Source organism: Cavia porcellus, unplaced genomic scaffold, assembly GCF_034190915.1.
Source record: "Cavia porcellus strain 051 isolate PalLab524CR breed Dunkin Hartley unplaced genomic scaffold, mCavPor4.1 scaffold_12, whole genome shotgun sequence".
Lineage (NCBI taxonomy): Eukaryota > Metazoa > Chordata > Mammalia > Rodentia > Caviidae > Cavia > Cavia porcellus.
Window position 1 is genome coordinate 25,674,116 of NW_026947495.1, and position 13,094 is coordinate 25,687,209.

A 13,094-nucleotide genomic window follows, 5' to 3' on the forward strand; every position below is an offset into this window, starting at 1 on the left:
AACCTAGAATAATGAAAGATTAGAAAGGCAGTGGGCATTAAACCACCGTGTGAAGCCTGAAAACAAGAACCAGATGGAGATAAGGAAATCATGATGACATGGTTTGATCCCTGAAACCACCTGTGCCCAGAGCCAGACCAGCCCCACACATTTTAGCTGCATAAAACAATAAACATCTTTTCCTTTAAGTCATGTGGTTTGGGGTTTTCCATTACCTCCAATTGAAAGAATTTAAAATGTAGAAGGAGTGCAGAAGGAGTGCAGGCAGGACAGTTAGGGAAGAAAGGTCAAGGAGAGCTGGGAGTTGTGATTTAACTTACTGTGCCATAGGCTCCCTTCCCAAGGATCTCACCCTTGGTCCACAGGACAGATTCTTCATGCTTTAAACTATTTTCAGAAAACATATTTTCATTTGAGGTCAGAAATTTCTTCTCCCTGTCACGTATCCTGAACCTATTACTATACCTCTGGAGAAAAAGACAAAAAAAAAAATCACCATTAAACTCTGAAATGCAGAGTACAGTCTTCCTTTCTAATGCACCTGTCCATGGGCTGTTCTTACTACTGATAAGTAACTTCTAAACCCCAGATTTCCCAAAATGATCACATAACCAGTACTTGGCAGCTTCTCTTGCCGGGCATGGTGGTGCACACCTGTAATCCCAGAATTCAAAAGGCTGAGGCAGGAGGATTGTTGCAAGTTTGAGACCAGCCTGGACTGCATAGTGAGACTTTGTCTCAAACAAACAAAACCAAATAACAGTTTCTTTAACTTCTGTCCTTATATCCAATTTAGGACCAACTGCAGAATGCCAACAATGCTCCTATAACTAATTTCATAGGACAATGCACTTCTAGTTAAACAACTGACTCTCCCACATCAACAGTTTCCAACCAGAACACCTCTGAAGCTTTCCCTTTTTTCCATAAAAGTTTAGCACACATGTGTGTGTCTAAACCAGGCCTTTCAACCTGCCATTTCAAATGGAAGAGGAGCCAACAAGCCTATAAGCATAATTAGATCATCACTCCATGCTGCAAAAACTGACCTTTGCATTGAGTTTGGCTCAATGCTAGAGCACTTGTTTACCACAAAGCACACCCTGGAGTCAGTCTCAGCATCACAAAACAAAAACAGCACTGACCTTTATGACTTTTTCTATTGCAAGCAGTCCTAAATTTTATTTTGTACAGAGATGAAAAATGGGTGAGAGGAATTCAGGTAGCTTGAATGGCCCATGGACAATCACAAGGAAGGATCTTTAGTACTTCAAGAGCCTTCACCATACTTCTGTGTTAACATCCTTTTTTATTTTTAAGACTACTAGTACAGGAGATCAAATGAAAAGGTTCTGTCCTGATCAAACAATTGAGGAAGGGGATCTGAGTTCCTCAAAGGGATATTTTTTTCCCTGACTTCCAGGGCACTACTTCCTAAGGTTTACTATGAACATGTTATGGTTTAGACTGAAAATGGCCCCCAAAGCCTCATGTATTTGGAAGGTGATTGGACTGTGGGGTGGTAGAGCTATGTCGCTTGCTGTTGGTTGGGGATGGCATGGCCTGGAAGGGTCTATTTTCCTCTCTAGCTTGTTCCTTGATTCTTTCTGCTTCCCTACCACCATGGCCTGAGCAGCCATCTTCCACTCTGCCCTCTGCCATGCAGTCCAGCCTTGGCTAAAAGATGAGCCAAAATAAACTTGCCTTTTCTTAAAGTTATAGGTGTCAAGTATTTTGTCCCACCAACAAGGGAAGTAACTAAGATAGAACAATGAATTTCTTGGGGATTGTATTAAAATGTAGGTATTGATTCAGTCTGTCTGGGGTTTGAGATTCTGTATATCTAACAAGCTGACTCTGCTGGTCTGCACATTCTCTCCAAAATACCAAAGGTCTTCAGGATTGTGGATTTTCAGTCAGTTTTGCTGGTCATGGCTACTTAAATTCTTTGTTATCATTGTGTATCTTGGTGTGTGCATGAGACAGACAGACAGACAGAGAGCAACTGTGATCTGTTTTGTAAATGTGTGTTTTCATATATATGCACTTAGGCTTACATGTGTATGTCTCTGGATGTGTGTGTATCTTATAGAAATAAATGAAGAACAGGAAGACTATTCACTTGAGCTTACTTTAACCACTGTCACTTGCATTGGCAGGGACACAAAGGTAGGTAGAGGAGTGGGAAGCCTGGCAGCTTATCTAAATCACTATCTATCTGCAAGTAAAGTTTACCCTGAGAGTGAAGCTGGACATTTAGGAAGAGGAATATGCCACACTGTGTAGTGCTTACAGGTGTAGAGCTAGAATCAGGATGCCTGACAATACCACATACTGGCTCCATGTTGGTTCAATCTCCTTATTGACAATATGGGGGCATATTCATACCTACAGCATTTATAGTTATTATGAAACATTAAATGATACAACGTGTCTCACTCAAATGTAATAAGTTCTCAATAAACCTAGCTATGGTATAATTATTTGCTTTCTGTGTGATAAAAAATACAGTGAATATATTTTTTAAAAATATAGTGAATATTTAAATCCATTACAGTCAAAGTCATATTGCTATTAATTCCTCTAAAAATATTCCCCTCATTTTAAATACCTTTATCCCATCCTTCTTGCCACTGTAGTGATAATGTGTCTTTTACTGTAATAAGTTTTAAAACTTTAAACATTCACTGTGTATGTTGATCACACTTGATTTTCATGTTTAATAGCATTTCGGTTTAACTTAGTATTTCTGTACTTAAAATTTGAGCAGAATAAGAAAATCATATGCTCAGGGAATACTAAAAACACAAATATCTGTTGATATTCTTCTCCATTCTGTTCTCATTGCCATGCCAAATAAAATGCTTTGAATTTGTTTTAGGAGTTTTGTTTATGCTAACCATCTGAGAGCAAATACACAGGTGCAGGGAATCATTGAGATATGCTCCTCTCGTGTCTTCCTGTGAAATGGTGAGCTACTTCACAGGTCACGGTCATTTCTTTCCTTCTTACACAACACTTAAACATGTCTAGAGTAATGCTTTGCCTATCAGTTTACTAATCATGAAAAATTATCTGCTCTGAAAGTGTGATCAGTGAAGAAAACAGTGACCTATTTAAGTAAATAGTTTTGCTAAACAGGTGACTTCATTTCAGTGTTAAACTAACTTCCAGAAGTAATGCCCCATGAGGAAAACATCTTTTAGGAACCTGGATTCCAACCTTGTGATTAAATAATGAGACCTTGAAGAAACTACTTAATTATTTAATTTATGATTCCTCATTTGAAAACAGGAGTTTGAACCAGGCATTTTCTGAGGTCCCTTCCCATCCCAATGACTCTCTGATTCTAATTAAACCAACCTGTATTGTGACATTTGTCATCTCTCTGTCCAATTCTTTTGTGGTATTTCCTCTCCTACTCAGGACATGATTTAAGTTTTCAGAATCTCTTTTATTTGTGATTATTTGGCAACAGTTGTTGTCTTTTTCATCAAGAGCTAGTAGTTCTGCAGCTAGACAGCCTAATAGTTCATCTGTCAATTCTTTATTCTTTAGTGAATCTAGAATTTCTTGAGAAATTGAACTTGTATCCTTCGAAGTTTTTCCAAATGTTTGAAATTGTATTGACTTATTTGTTAAACTATCAGGATCCAAAGAATGTGCCCAATATTGATATATTTGGGAAGATGTGCTTTCTTGCTTTTCTTGGAGAGAGAAATCTGCAAGTGTTTTAGGCTTATCTAAAACATTATCAAATTCTAGATAATTCATTAACATTTGGCTGGCATTTAGCGTATGGAGAGATGTTGTACTCTGCTTTTCTGGCTGTACATGCTTGATAGAACTCTTCTCAGTGGGCATGGTCCAGCTGTTTTCCAAAGGGACAAATGGGGTCTGATGATGTAACTCTTCAAGTTCTTGCAGATCTCTAAGGCTTGTGGTGAGTATTTGATGGTTAGAAATGTCTCCTTCATTGGTAGACTCTTCCATTGTGATTTCTTCAACAATGGATAAATTTGAAACAGGAAGGAATTGGTTCTGTTCAGGGTTCTTCTCCAGAGTCTGGGCCAAGTTCATGGGCTGAGCTCCATCTCTAGGAGATAGAAGGTCATTTCCTGAAGATTTTATCTGCCGTCCTGCTTCTGGAATACCATTAGTATTTTCAATGTCTGGTAGGTTTCTACCTGCAGCCTTACAGCCCTTTTCTTTAGAAATTAAACCTTTGTGCTTTTGTTTAAGAGTAGCTGAAGGCTTTGGAGGTTTACCATTTGGTCTTTTTTGAGAAAGTCTTGATCTGCTGCTGCTGTTCCTCTCACTGTGGGAAGAGCGACATTTATTGGTTATACATCTGCCTGATGGAGCTGAATGTAACTCACGGTAAAACAAGTTTTCATGTCGGTCAGCCTCTCGCATGTGACAATAAACAGGGGTCCCAAACATTTCATATATTCCAGGTCCATTAGCAGTTGAATTAATTTCTTTGAACATGTCACTATACTTAAGATCCAGGTAATGCAGTCTTGGCTCAGTTGGTTGAGCAGAGAAAGGAACACAAGGCGCTTTTATTCCTGGATTTTTACAGATGCAAGGAAATGACTCCTTTTTAGGTTTCTGAGTTTGGGAAGTTGACTGCTTCTTTTCTATTTGTGATATTCTCCTTTGAAACTTAGGTGATTGCTGAGACTTAGGATCAACAAGCTCTAAAGCAGGGAAAACTTGAGTTTTTATGCTAGTTTTATGTATACTTGGCTTAATGGAAGCTTGAATGGAAATTGTGAAATTCTGAGATGTCCTGTTGCTTGTCTTGGCCTTTGAATTCAATTTTCTTCTATGGATATTCTTATGTTTGTCATTTTCACGTTGCGCAAGTATGTTGAAACTATTGTTCTGAATGGTGCTCTTTCTTTTTTGGAGGGTTGGTTTGGCTATAGTTGATTCCTTGGGGGTTCTGTCTCCAGGGAAAGTGATGTTAACAAGAGGCATCTTCTCATTCATGTCTATTTTGCTTCCTTCTGCTATGGATATTTTCATGTTTGTCTCCATATCGGTATGGCCTTCTAGGACTTTTTCAGTGGGGCCATCAGAAATTACATTTGACAAGCTTTTAAATTCAGTGAACTCTTCTAAGATGTTTGATTGTGTGGCTTCACTTTTATGCAATAAAGGGCTTTTTGAAACAATTGTATCCGTTCTAATCTCTTCATCCTCTACTGAAGCTATTTCTGAATGTTGGGCTTCTTGGGGCTTACTTGGAAAAGTACATACAATTTCTGAATCTTCCTCATACTTTCTGGGTGCTGAACCTTGTTTCTTTCTTGATGAAAGGTCTTGGGAGTTCTCTTCTGCCTTCCTCGTATCACTGCCATGGCATTCAATATCCTCTCCCCGACATCTAAGAATGTTGCCTTCCTTAAAAGTCTCAAAAGGACACTGCCTTTGATCAAGGCAAGAGATTTCAATTTTGTCCCATCTTTCTGTTTCCTTGGACCTCCAATTCTCCTCCACCTCCAGGTGCTGTCTATGGTGATTACCTTTCCAAAAAGAATACATGTTTCTTGACCAAATAGAGCTACCAGAAGTCCTGAGATTCTGACCCACCAATAAGGCTTCCGGTGGTGGACTAACTGAGAAGTTAGGTACAAAGGATGTGAAGCTTGAAATACTTCTTTCTCTCTCTCTTGGAAACTTGTAACTCTTAAGGGTGGTTAAGACATCAGATCTTATGGGCAAGAGTGACAGTGGTGGCTGAGGGAACTGAAAGGAAAAAGAGAAAATTCAGAAACATAAATATGTTAACTGGTTTAAAGGCATCTGAAGAGATGGTAATATTCTCTTTAGAAGTGTCTCTAGAATAGATCTCTATCCTAGAGATCAAAATTTTAAAAGCTAGAATTTCTGTGGTAGAACATAGACTTATCATGTATAAAGACCTAGGTTTAATCTCCAGTACCAAAAAGAAAAACAAAACAACTAAAATGTCATACCCAGTGGTGTTTTAAAAGAAAAACAAAACAACTAAAATGTCATACCCAGTGGTGTTTTTAGAACCAAGATATAACTATTTTTAAAAATGAGATGTAAACACTATGATTTTTTTTTTGACAAGATCTTGCTGTATAGTCCAGGCTGGCCTTGAACTCACTATTAGCCCAGGCTGGCCTCAAGCTCATAGTGATCCTCCTGCCTCAGCTTCCCAAGTGCTGGGATTATGGGCATGTACCACCACAATGGGCCTCATATTTTCAAATGAAGGATCTGTGTTAAAAATTTAAGATAAGCATGTTATTCTTGTTCTTTTAATATTTCTATCCATAGGATTGCTTTAAGATTTTTGAAATCTCACTATTAGTTTTAAATTGCATACATATATATATATATATATATATACATATATATATATATATATATATAAAATCACGTCATTGTTGGCTACAGAGTTTGTATCTGGCACACAAATATTTGTCATCAGTTTGCTGAATTGTTTTTTGGAGAGTAGTTAATACATTGCCAGACTTTGCACTTGAAAGTTAGTAACCTGAATAACTTTTCAGGTTACTCTTCAACTACAGTATACTCCCATGAAGTCGCGGTTCAGAGTTTTCACATAAGCGCAGTCCTTTGTAGATTTTTTTCTTAGAACCTAAGAATTGTTCATGGAAACCTCTGCAATTTTGTGGAAACAGCAAATATCCTCCGCATTTGGACAGATGCACCAGCATTCCGCATCATAACAGGTTGCTGCACTGTGTGGCTATCTCCAGTGTTCTCGGATTTGTTCTTAAAGCCCTGAAGATCCCTAAGATGCTGCCAAAACGCCCTGCACCTGATAAGGCTTTATCAATACAGTATTTTATTAAATTAAATTACATGCGGGAGGCATAGCGTATTTAAGGTTTAAACTATAAAAAGTCATTTATAGGGGCTGGGGGTTTAGCTCAGCGGCTTAAGCACCTGCCTTGAAAGCAGGCAGTCGTGAGTTCGATCCCCGGTACCGATAAAAAGGAAAAAGACAAAAAAAAAAAAAAGTCATTTATAGACATATTTCTAAACATATCTGAAATTTGAGGTTTTTCACAGTTTGCAAGGGCTCTAGGAATGTAATCCCACAAATTTCAGGAGTTCACTGTATTTTCAAACTAAACTAGTTTTTAGTAATACCAACCTCAAGAGGTCAGTATAACCCAGTATATAATATTCAATTTTGCAGTCATGAAACTATAAACTGCTTGATGCTCCTTTTCCTTGTGGACTTTTCCTTTATATACAGAGTCCATAATTATAATATTTATAGGCACAGATTATGCATGGTAATCAAGAACTTATAAATTTAATTATCATTCTTAAGAAAGGGAGGAAAACTGATACTAGAAATCTGGGCATTATGAGGGGGGATACAATGTAGCCTCATTTTCATTGTCTGGGTGACTTTCCACATTTCTCCCAAATAATTTAGAAATGATGGCAGATTCTCCTAGGGCTTTGATGTTCTAGTAATTGTCATTAGTTTTTTAGGTCAATAAACTTTTTGAAACACTGAAAAGGTACTAATGATAAAAGGCTCACAAGATACAGAATGGGTGAGAGAATTGAGAAAACTTAAGGATTATATATTTCCAAAAGATCTACTTATAAACAGCTAAGAAAGTTTCACTATTAGAAAATAATTGCGTAACTTCTAGACAGATTAAGCACTTACCAGTACAATTATTTAAATACAGAATGACAAAAAATTGCACATTTTCTATTAATTTTTATAAAGCAATGAACAAGATACATAAAAATGATTTTATCATATTTACCCAGTACAAGAATTGACTGATTGAAATGACACCTTCTGAGCAATGGTCAGGAGCATCAGTACATAAACAAGTATGTCGTCTGAGTGATGCTCAGGGAAAACTAATAGATTAAATGAAATCAAATGAAGCCAGGCACGGTTGTGCAGGGCTATAATCCCAGCACTCGGAAGACTGAGGCAGGAGGATATCTGTGAGTTTGAGGCTGGCTTGGACTACATAGTGAGTTCCAGGTTGGCCTGGACTACATAGCAAGGCCCTATCTTAACAACAAACAAAACCAAAGAAAGATTAAAAAAAAAAAAAAGTAAAAACTTGTCTAAGAAAGCTACCTGCTTCACTGTGTAGAGAAAAAGAAACATCCCAGAAAAGCCAAACACAAGGCATAACCTTCCCAGGAATGATTTGCTAGTCCATGAACTACGAGTTATTGTTTTCTCAAAACATAGTTGCTGAGGACTAGATTCTGAATTGTTTAATGAAGTTTCTCTTTAACAATTAAAGTTCTTTGGTTTTTAATTCTCAAGTCAGAAGTGCTAAAACTAATCTTACCCCAATTCTTCGGTTACTGCATTTCATAGCACATGTAGAAAACTCTAAAAAGAAAAAAAAATTGATTATTCTTAGTACTTAAGTAAGCACATTCTTAAAACCAAGTTTGAGGATGGAATAATGTAGATATTAAAGTTTGAGGGAAAGTAACAGAAATTAGAAGTGTTTTCCTGTGTAATCTACATGGAGGCTGGTATAGAAAGCTTCAGGCTTCTGCCACCTGGAGTTGCTGTTTTATGCAGTTGTTTCCCCTTATCCGCAGTTGTGCTTTCCACAGTTTCTGTAGTCTAAAAACATTAAATGGAAAATTCCAGAAATAAATAGTTCATAAACACTAATTCATGTGCCATTTTGAGAAGCATGATGAAATCCCTCAACAGCCTGCTCTGCCCATCAGGATGTGAATCATCCTTCTTTTACCATCCACACCGTGTGGTACCACCCACACATTAGTCACTCTCTAGCCATCTATGTCTCTCTGTGTCTCTGTCTCTCTCTCTTATTTTAAAGAGAAAAAATAATGCAACAAAATTTCAAAACAAGATAATAAGAGAGTAACAATAGGAGAGTAACATTGTGTATTGTTATCTTCAAAGTAGTTGCTCAGAGTGCAAGATATAGGCATGAAAAATAGACCAAACAATGTTAGTACAAACCTTTCTTTTCAATGAACTAAGAGAAATTAATAGTATAACCATCTTATCTGTCGTGTGTGTGTGTGTGTGTGTATTATCTTTTCCCTTCCTTTCTCCTTTCTCCCACCCCAGTTTTTCTTTTCTTTTGAACAATTTCTTCCCATTTCACAGTATCTATTATACATCATGGACTCCGGCCACCTGTGTTGTCATGTTCACTGTCATAGTATCACAGTACTTGTTTTCACATGACCTCATGTAAGAAACTAAAGCTACATCACTGTGCCTGTGTCATTTATTTTACTTTGTCTTGTCATGCAGGCATTGATTGTATCATCTCACATCATCCCAAGAACAAGAAGGGTGAGTAGAGGGCAATAAGATGTTGAGAGAGAGAGGAATCACATTTACAGCCTCAAAAAAACAAAACAACAACAACAAAAAAACCCACTAGTTGAGCATGGTGGTGCACTCTGAGTAATCCCAGCATTTGGGAGACTGAGACAAAAGGCCAACCTGGAGTAAACAGTGAGATACTTTTATAATATTATAACTGTTCCATTGTTGCTAAGCCTAATTCATAAATTAAACATCATCATTGTCATCTGGGCTTTATGTGTAGGAAGAAACATGGACTACTTAGGAGTCAGTACTGTCAGTGCTTTCAATCATGTCCTGGGGAACTTGAAACAGAACATCAGTGAATAAGAGTGAGCTACTGTATTTATATCTATTTCTGACAGGCTATATGAGATGTCTAGATCAGAGAACAGACAGACTATTGCTTACTGACAGAGCACCAGGCCAGTTCCCCACATCCCGGATCCTCACAGGGTGATGTGATAAGAGCCAGATATTTATATGGTGGGATTGCATCATAGGTGGGACCTCGAAATTTATGAGTCTCAGGTGATATTATTCAATCGTTGGCACCTTTGCCCATTTTTCCCTCCAAAGTGAGACTTTTTTGATGAAATGTAAGTAAATATCTCAAGAACAAAGGAATAAGATGTTTCTGGGCTTTGTTTCCCTGCGATGTAAGCTAATAGTTGCTAAAGAAATTAGTTTCTAAATGTCTCTAGCATTGAGGCAGACTCTGTAATTTCCAAGGCCTGTTTGCCATTCAATCATCTTGGAACTTAGTTTTCTAGGGCTTTTTGCTCAGAAAACCTGGACTGTACAGAAATGTGAAAATATTCATGTGTAAATTATCTCCCAACAGTCGCTTGAGTTAGATCATAAATTCTGGACAGTGACGCAGGGAAGAAGAGTGTGGAATTTACTAGGTAATATAAGCAATAGAAAACCCTGAAGTTGTTCTCTTCTTACTAAACAGTCAGAATGGTTCCCCAAATCCTATCCACCACTATAGCCTAAAGCTGAAGTCAAAGGTTTCAATGTCTCCAAAGTCAAAACAAGTTATATAAATGGATATAAGTGGAACAGTGGTGAATTGAGGTCATGTGCCCAAACTAGAGTGGTGTCATTACCCAGTTATAAGTGAAGTCCAAATCAGATGGATAACTCAGCACTGTTAGGTCTTCCAACAACAAAAAGATACCAGAGATCTGCAGATTTTATGTGAAATACTCCTCCCAGTGCTTTGGGGTTTGTTTATTTATTTTTGAGATGGGGTCTCACTATTTACTCCAGGCTGGTCTAGAGCTCATGTTGATCCTTCTGTCTCAGCCTCTCAAGTGCTGGGATTACATAAAGTGTACAGCACCATGCCCAGCTAGTCCTTTGTTTTTTTTTAAGGCTGTGAGGGCTAAATAAAATATAGCTGTAGGTCTTTTTCAGTCACCAGCTGTGATTTTGAAATTTTTCTTAGAAAGAAGTGAACTTCTTTAAGTTATAACATAGGCAGAGAAGCCCATCTCAGGAGAAAAATTTACTAAGAAGAGGATCCTCATGGACATTCTCCTGAGCAATGGCTGGCCAGGCATTCCTCCTCCATCACAGTTCTTTGTTTTTAAGAAAATCATTTTTATTTTTTTCTAAATATGATAAAATGTTTAAATTCATATTTTAAAGTTAGTGATGAAATCTCAGATTTATATAACATTTTCCATCCAGGGTTGTGTTTTTGTTGTTGTCTTTTTGAGACAAGGTTTTGCTATGCAGTTCAGGCTGGCCTTGAACTCATTATGTAGCCCAGGCTGGCCACAGACTCACAGTGATCCTCCTTCCTCAGCCTCCTGAGTGCCAAAAATACAGGAATACACCACCACACCAGGCCCCATCCACTTTTTTTAGGAAACAAAACCAACAGTATGGTCAAATATTAACTTATTTTACTTTTGTATTACTAACTAATATTTATGCAGTGTTCCTGCATACACATAAAAACTTCTAGTCATTGTTTTGTTTTTAAAAGAAAACACCATTTAATAAATTATATCATAGCCCCAGAAGTATGTTGGAAAAGTATAAAAGGTAGGCATAAAAAGAACTTAAGGTTAGTCCCATTTTTTCATGTGTCCAGAGTCACCATTCTTCCCTGTATTATGATTTTTATTTTAACTGGTTTAGTTTTAAGATGGAAACATATTTATAAATTATAATTAATACAGGTTTTTCAGTTTGCCCCAAGATTATGCACTGAAACTGAAATGAAGCAGTATTTCCAGTTCCAGTTTTGGATCCATGGGTAGTAAGGTATCTCTTAAATAAAGCTGGTAACAATTAAACCAGCAAATGATGGCCGCAAGAAAACTATTGACAAAATACAACCGGGAAATGTTCATCTCAGTATATGCAGGAATCCGTAGTGTAAGTAAAAGAATGAGTACAAAGCAGGCACAAATGGTAACGAGGGAGCAAGAAAAGAGACAGTGAGCTCAGGCACGCTATGTTTTTAGGGTTTAGAGTGTAATTAGGAAGGATATAAAGGAGGAAAACATAAAATAATCGCATTCACATAGAAAGTTATTCAAATAGCCTGTACCAAGGTAATAACTTCTGACCAAAAGGTTATAAAAGCCATAAATAAAATTATCATCATGGAAAGCCACAGGCAATAACTCTGAATGCTGACATAGATAGGACATTGATAAGAATAAATATTCTGTGCCTTCAGGCTTTGGTAAATAGCTGGATTTCCCAAAACATAAGGAAGGACTGAGATCCAAATTAAAATTACTGCAAAGAAATAAAACAAGTTTTGACATTTAGATGAACAGTTGGTGAGTTTAGAGAAATTCAGGCAATAATCTAGATTAGATTAAAAAGACTGGAAAATGCAAAAAGCTATAAGTAAAGGAAATAATTTGAGCAAACAGACAGATGCAGTATTTACTAAACCTAATATCTAAAAGCACAAAATCCCTGAAGTAGGAGATAATGTAAATGTTTACCAAAAATTAAAAATCAACAAGTGTTAATGAAACATGAAAACAAGCCATAAAATTTTGATGATTGGTTTTCTTCTCATTCCTAATGTGAGGGCATTTAATAGTATTTTCCCAGGTACAATCAAGCACAACAGACAAAAGGTATCTAGAGGCTGATCTATTTTATATAATTGACACTGAAAAGATCAGTTGTCTGAAGAAAAAGGTGTCATATTTTTAGTTACATTTCAAGAAGATCTGCTGAAATACACATGATAAAAAAAAAAACCGCTTCACCTTGTTTTCCATCCTCTCCAGAGTCTTCCTGATCAACCATCCAATTTAATCTTGGTTTTGCTGCCTTCAACTATGCCACTGTTGGTTCCTCATGTTTCATTCTGCTATGCCAATAGCAAATACTATGTGAGCTACCCTTTGCGGGTGTGGGTTATCTCTGGAATTTGAGCAGCAGCCCCTCGGGCCGAGCCGCGGACACTCACAGGGGTCTGGGCTACAGCTTCCTCCCAAGGTCTTGGGAAAGCAGGTGCTGCCTGTAGGAACCCCTCACCCTCACCCCCAGGCAGCCAGAGCTCCATGCATATATCCACCAGATTCTTACTGAGTACTTGCTGACTGGGGCTAATGTTACCTCAAATGATGATGATAATAAATAGGCTGTGAATAACAAAGGCAAAAATCTTTGCTCTTGCAAAGGTTCCTCTTCAGAGGTTAAAATTTTCTGTTGAAAATGTAGTAGAAGTTAATCCAGAAATACA

At 37.4% G+C, this 13,094-nt stretch overlaps 1 protein-coding gene and 1 pseudogene across 4 annotated transcripts in view; both read right to left on the bottom strand.

The window, feature by feature from the left end:
- Map3k19 (mitogen-activated protein kinase kinase kinase 19) overlaps nt 1–13,094 on the bottom strand; it is a 78,061-nt gene that overhangs the window by 6,783 nt on the left and 58,184 nt on the right. Inside the window, exons 9-11 of one of the 4 annotated variants that reach the window (XM_003478727.3) lie at nt 8,352–8,395; nt 3,364–5,757; nt 321–467 (exon numbers count right to left, since the gene is read on the bottom strand). In XM_003478727.3, coding sequence (XP_003478775.3) covers nt 321–467; nt 3,364–5,757; nt 8,352–8,395 — 2,585 coding nt within the window. The remainder of the gene's footprint in view (nt 1–320; nt 468–3,363; nt 5,758–8,351; nt 8,396–13,094) is intronic. The other 3 variants (XM_063258985.1, XM_063258983.1, XM_063258984.1) reach the window with 3 other exon arrangements.
- LOC106025390 (probable G-protein coupled receptor 160) lies at nt 11,501–12,551 on the bottom strand (annotated as a pseudogene).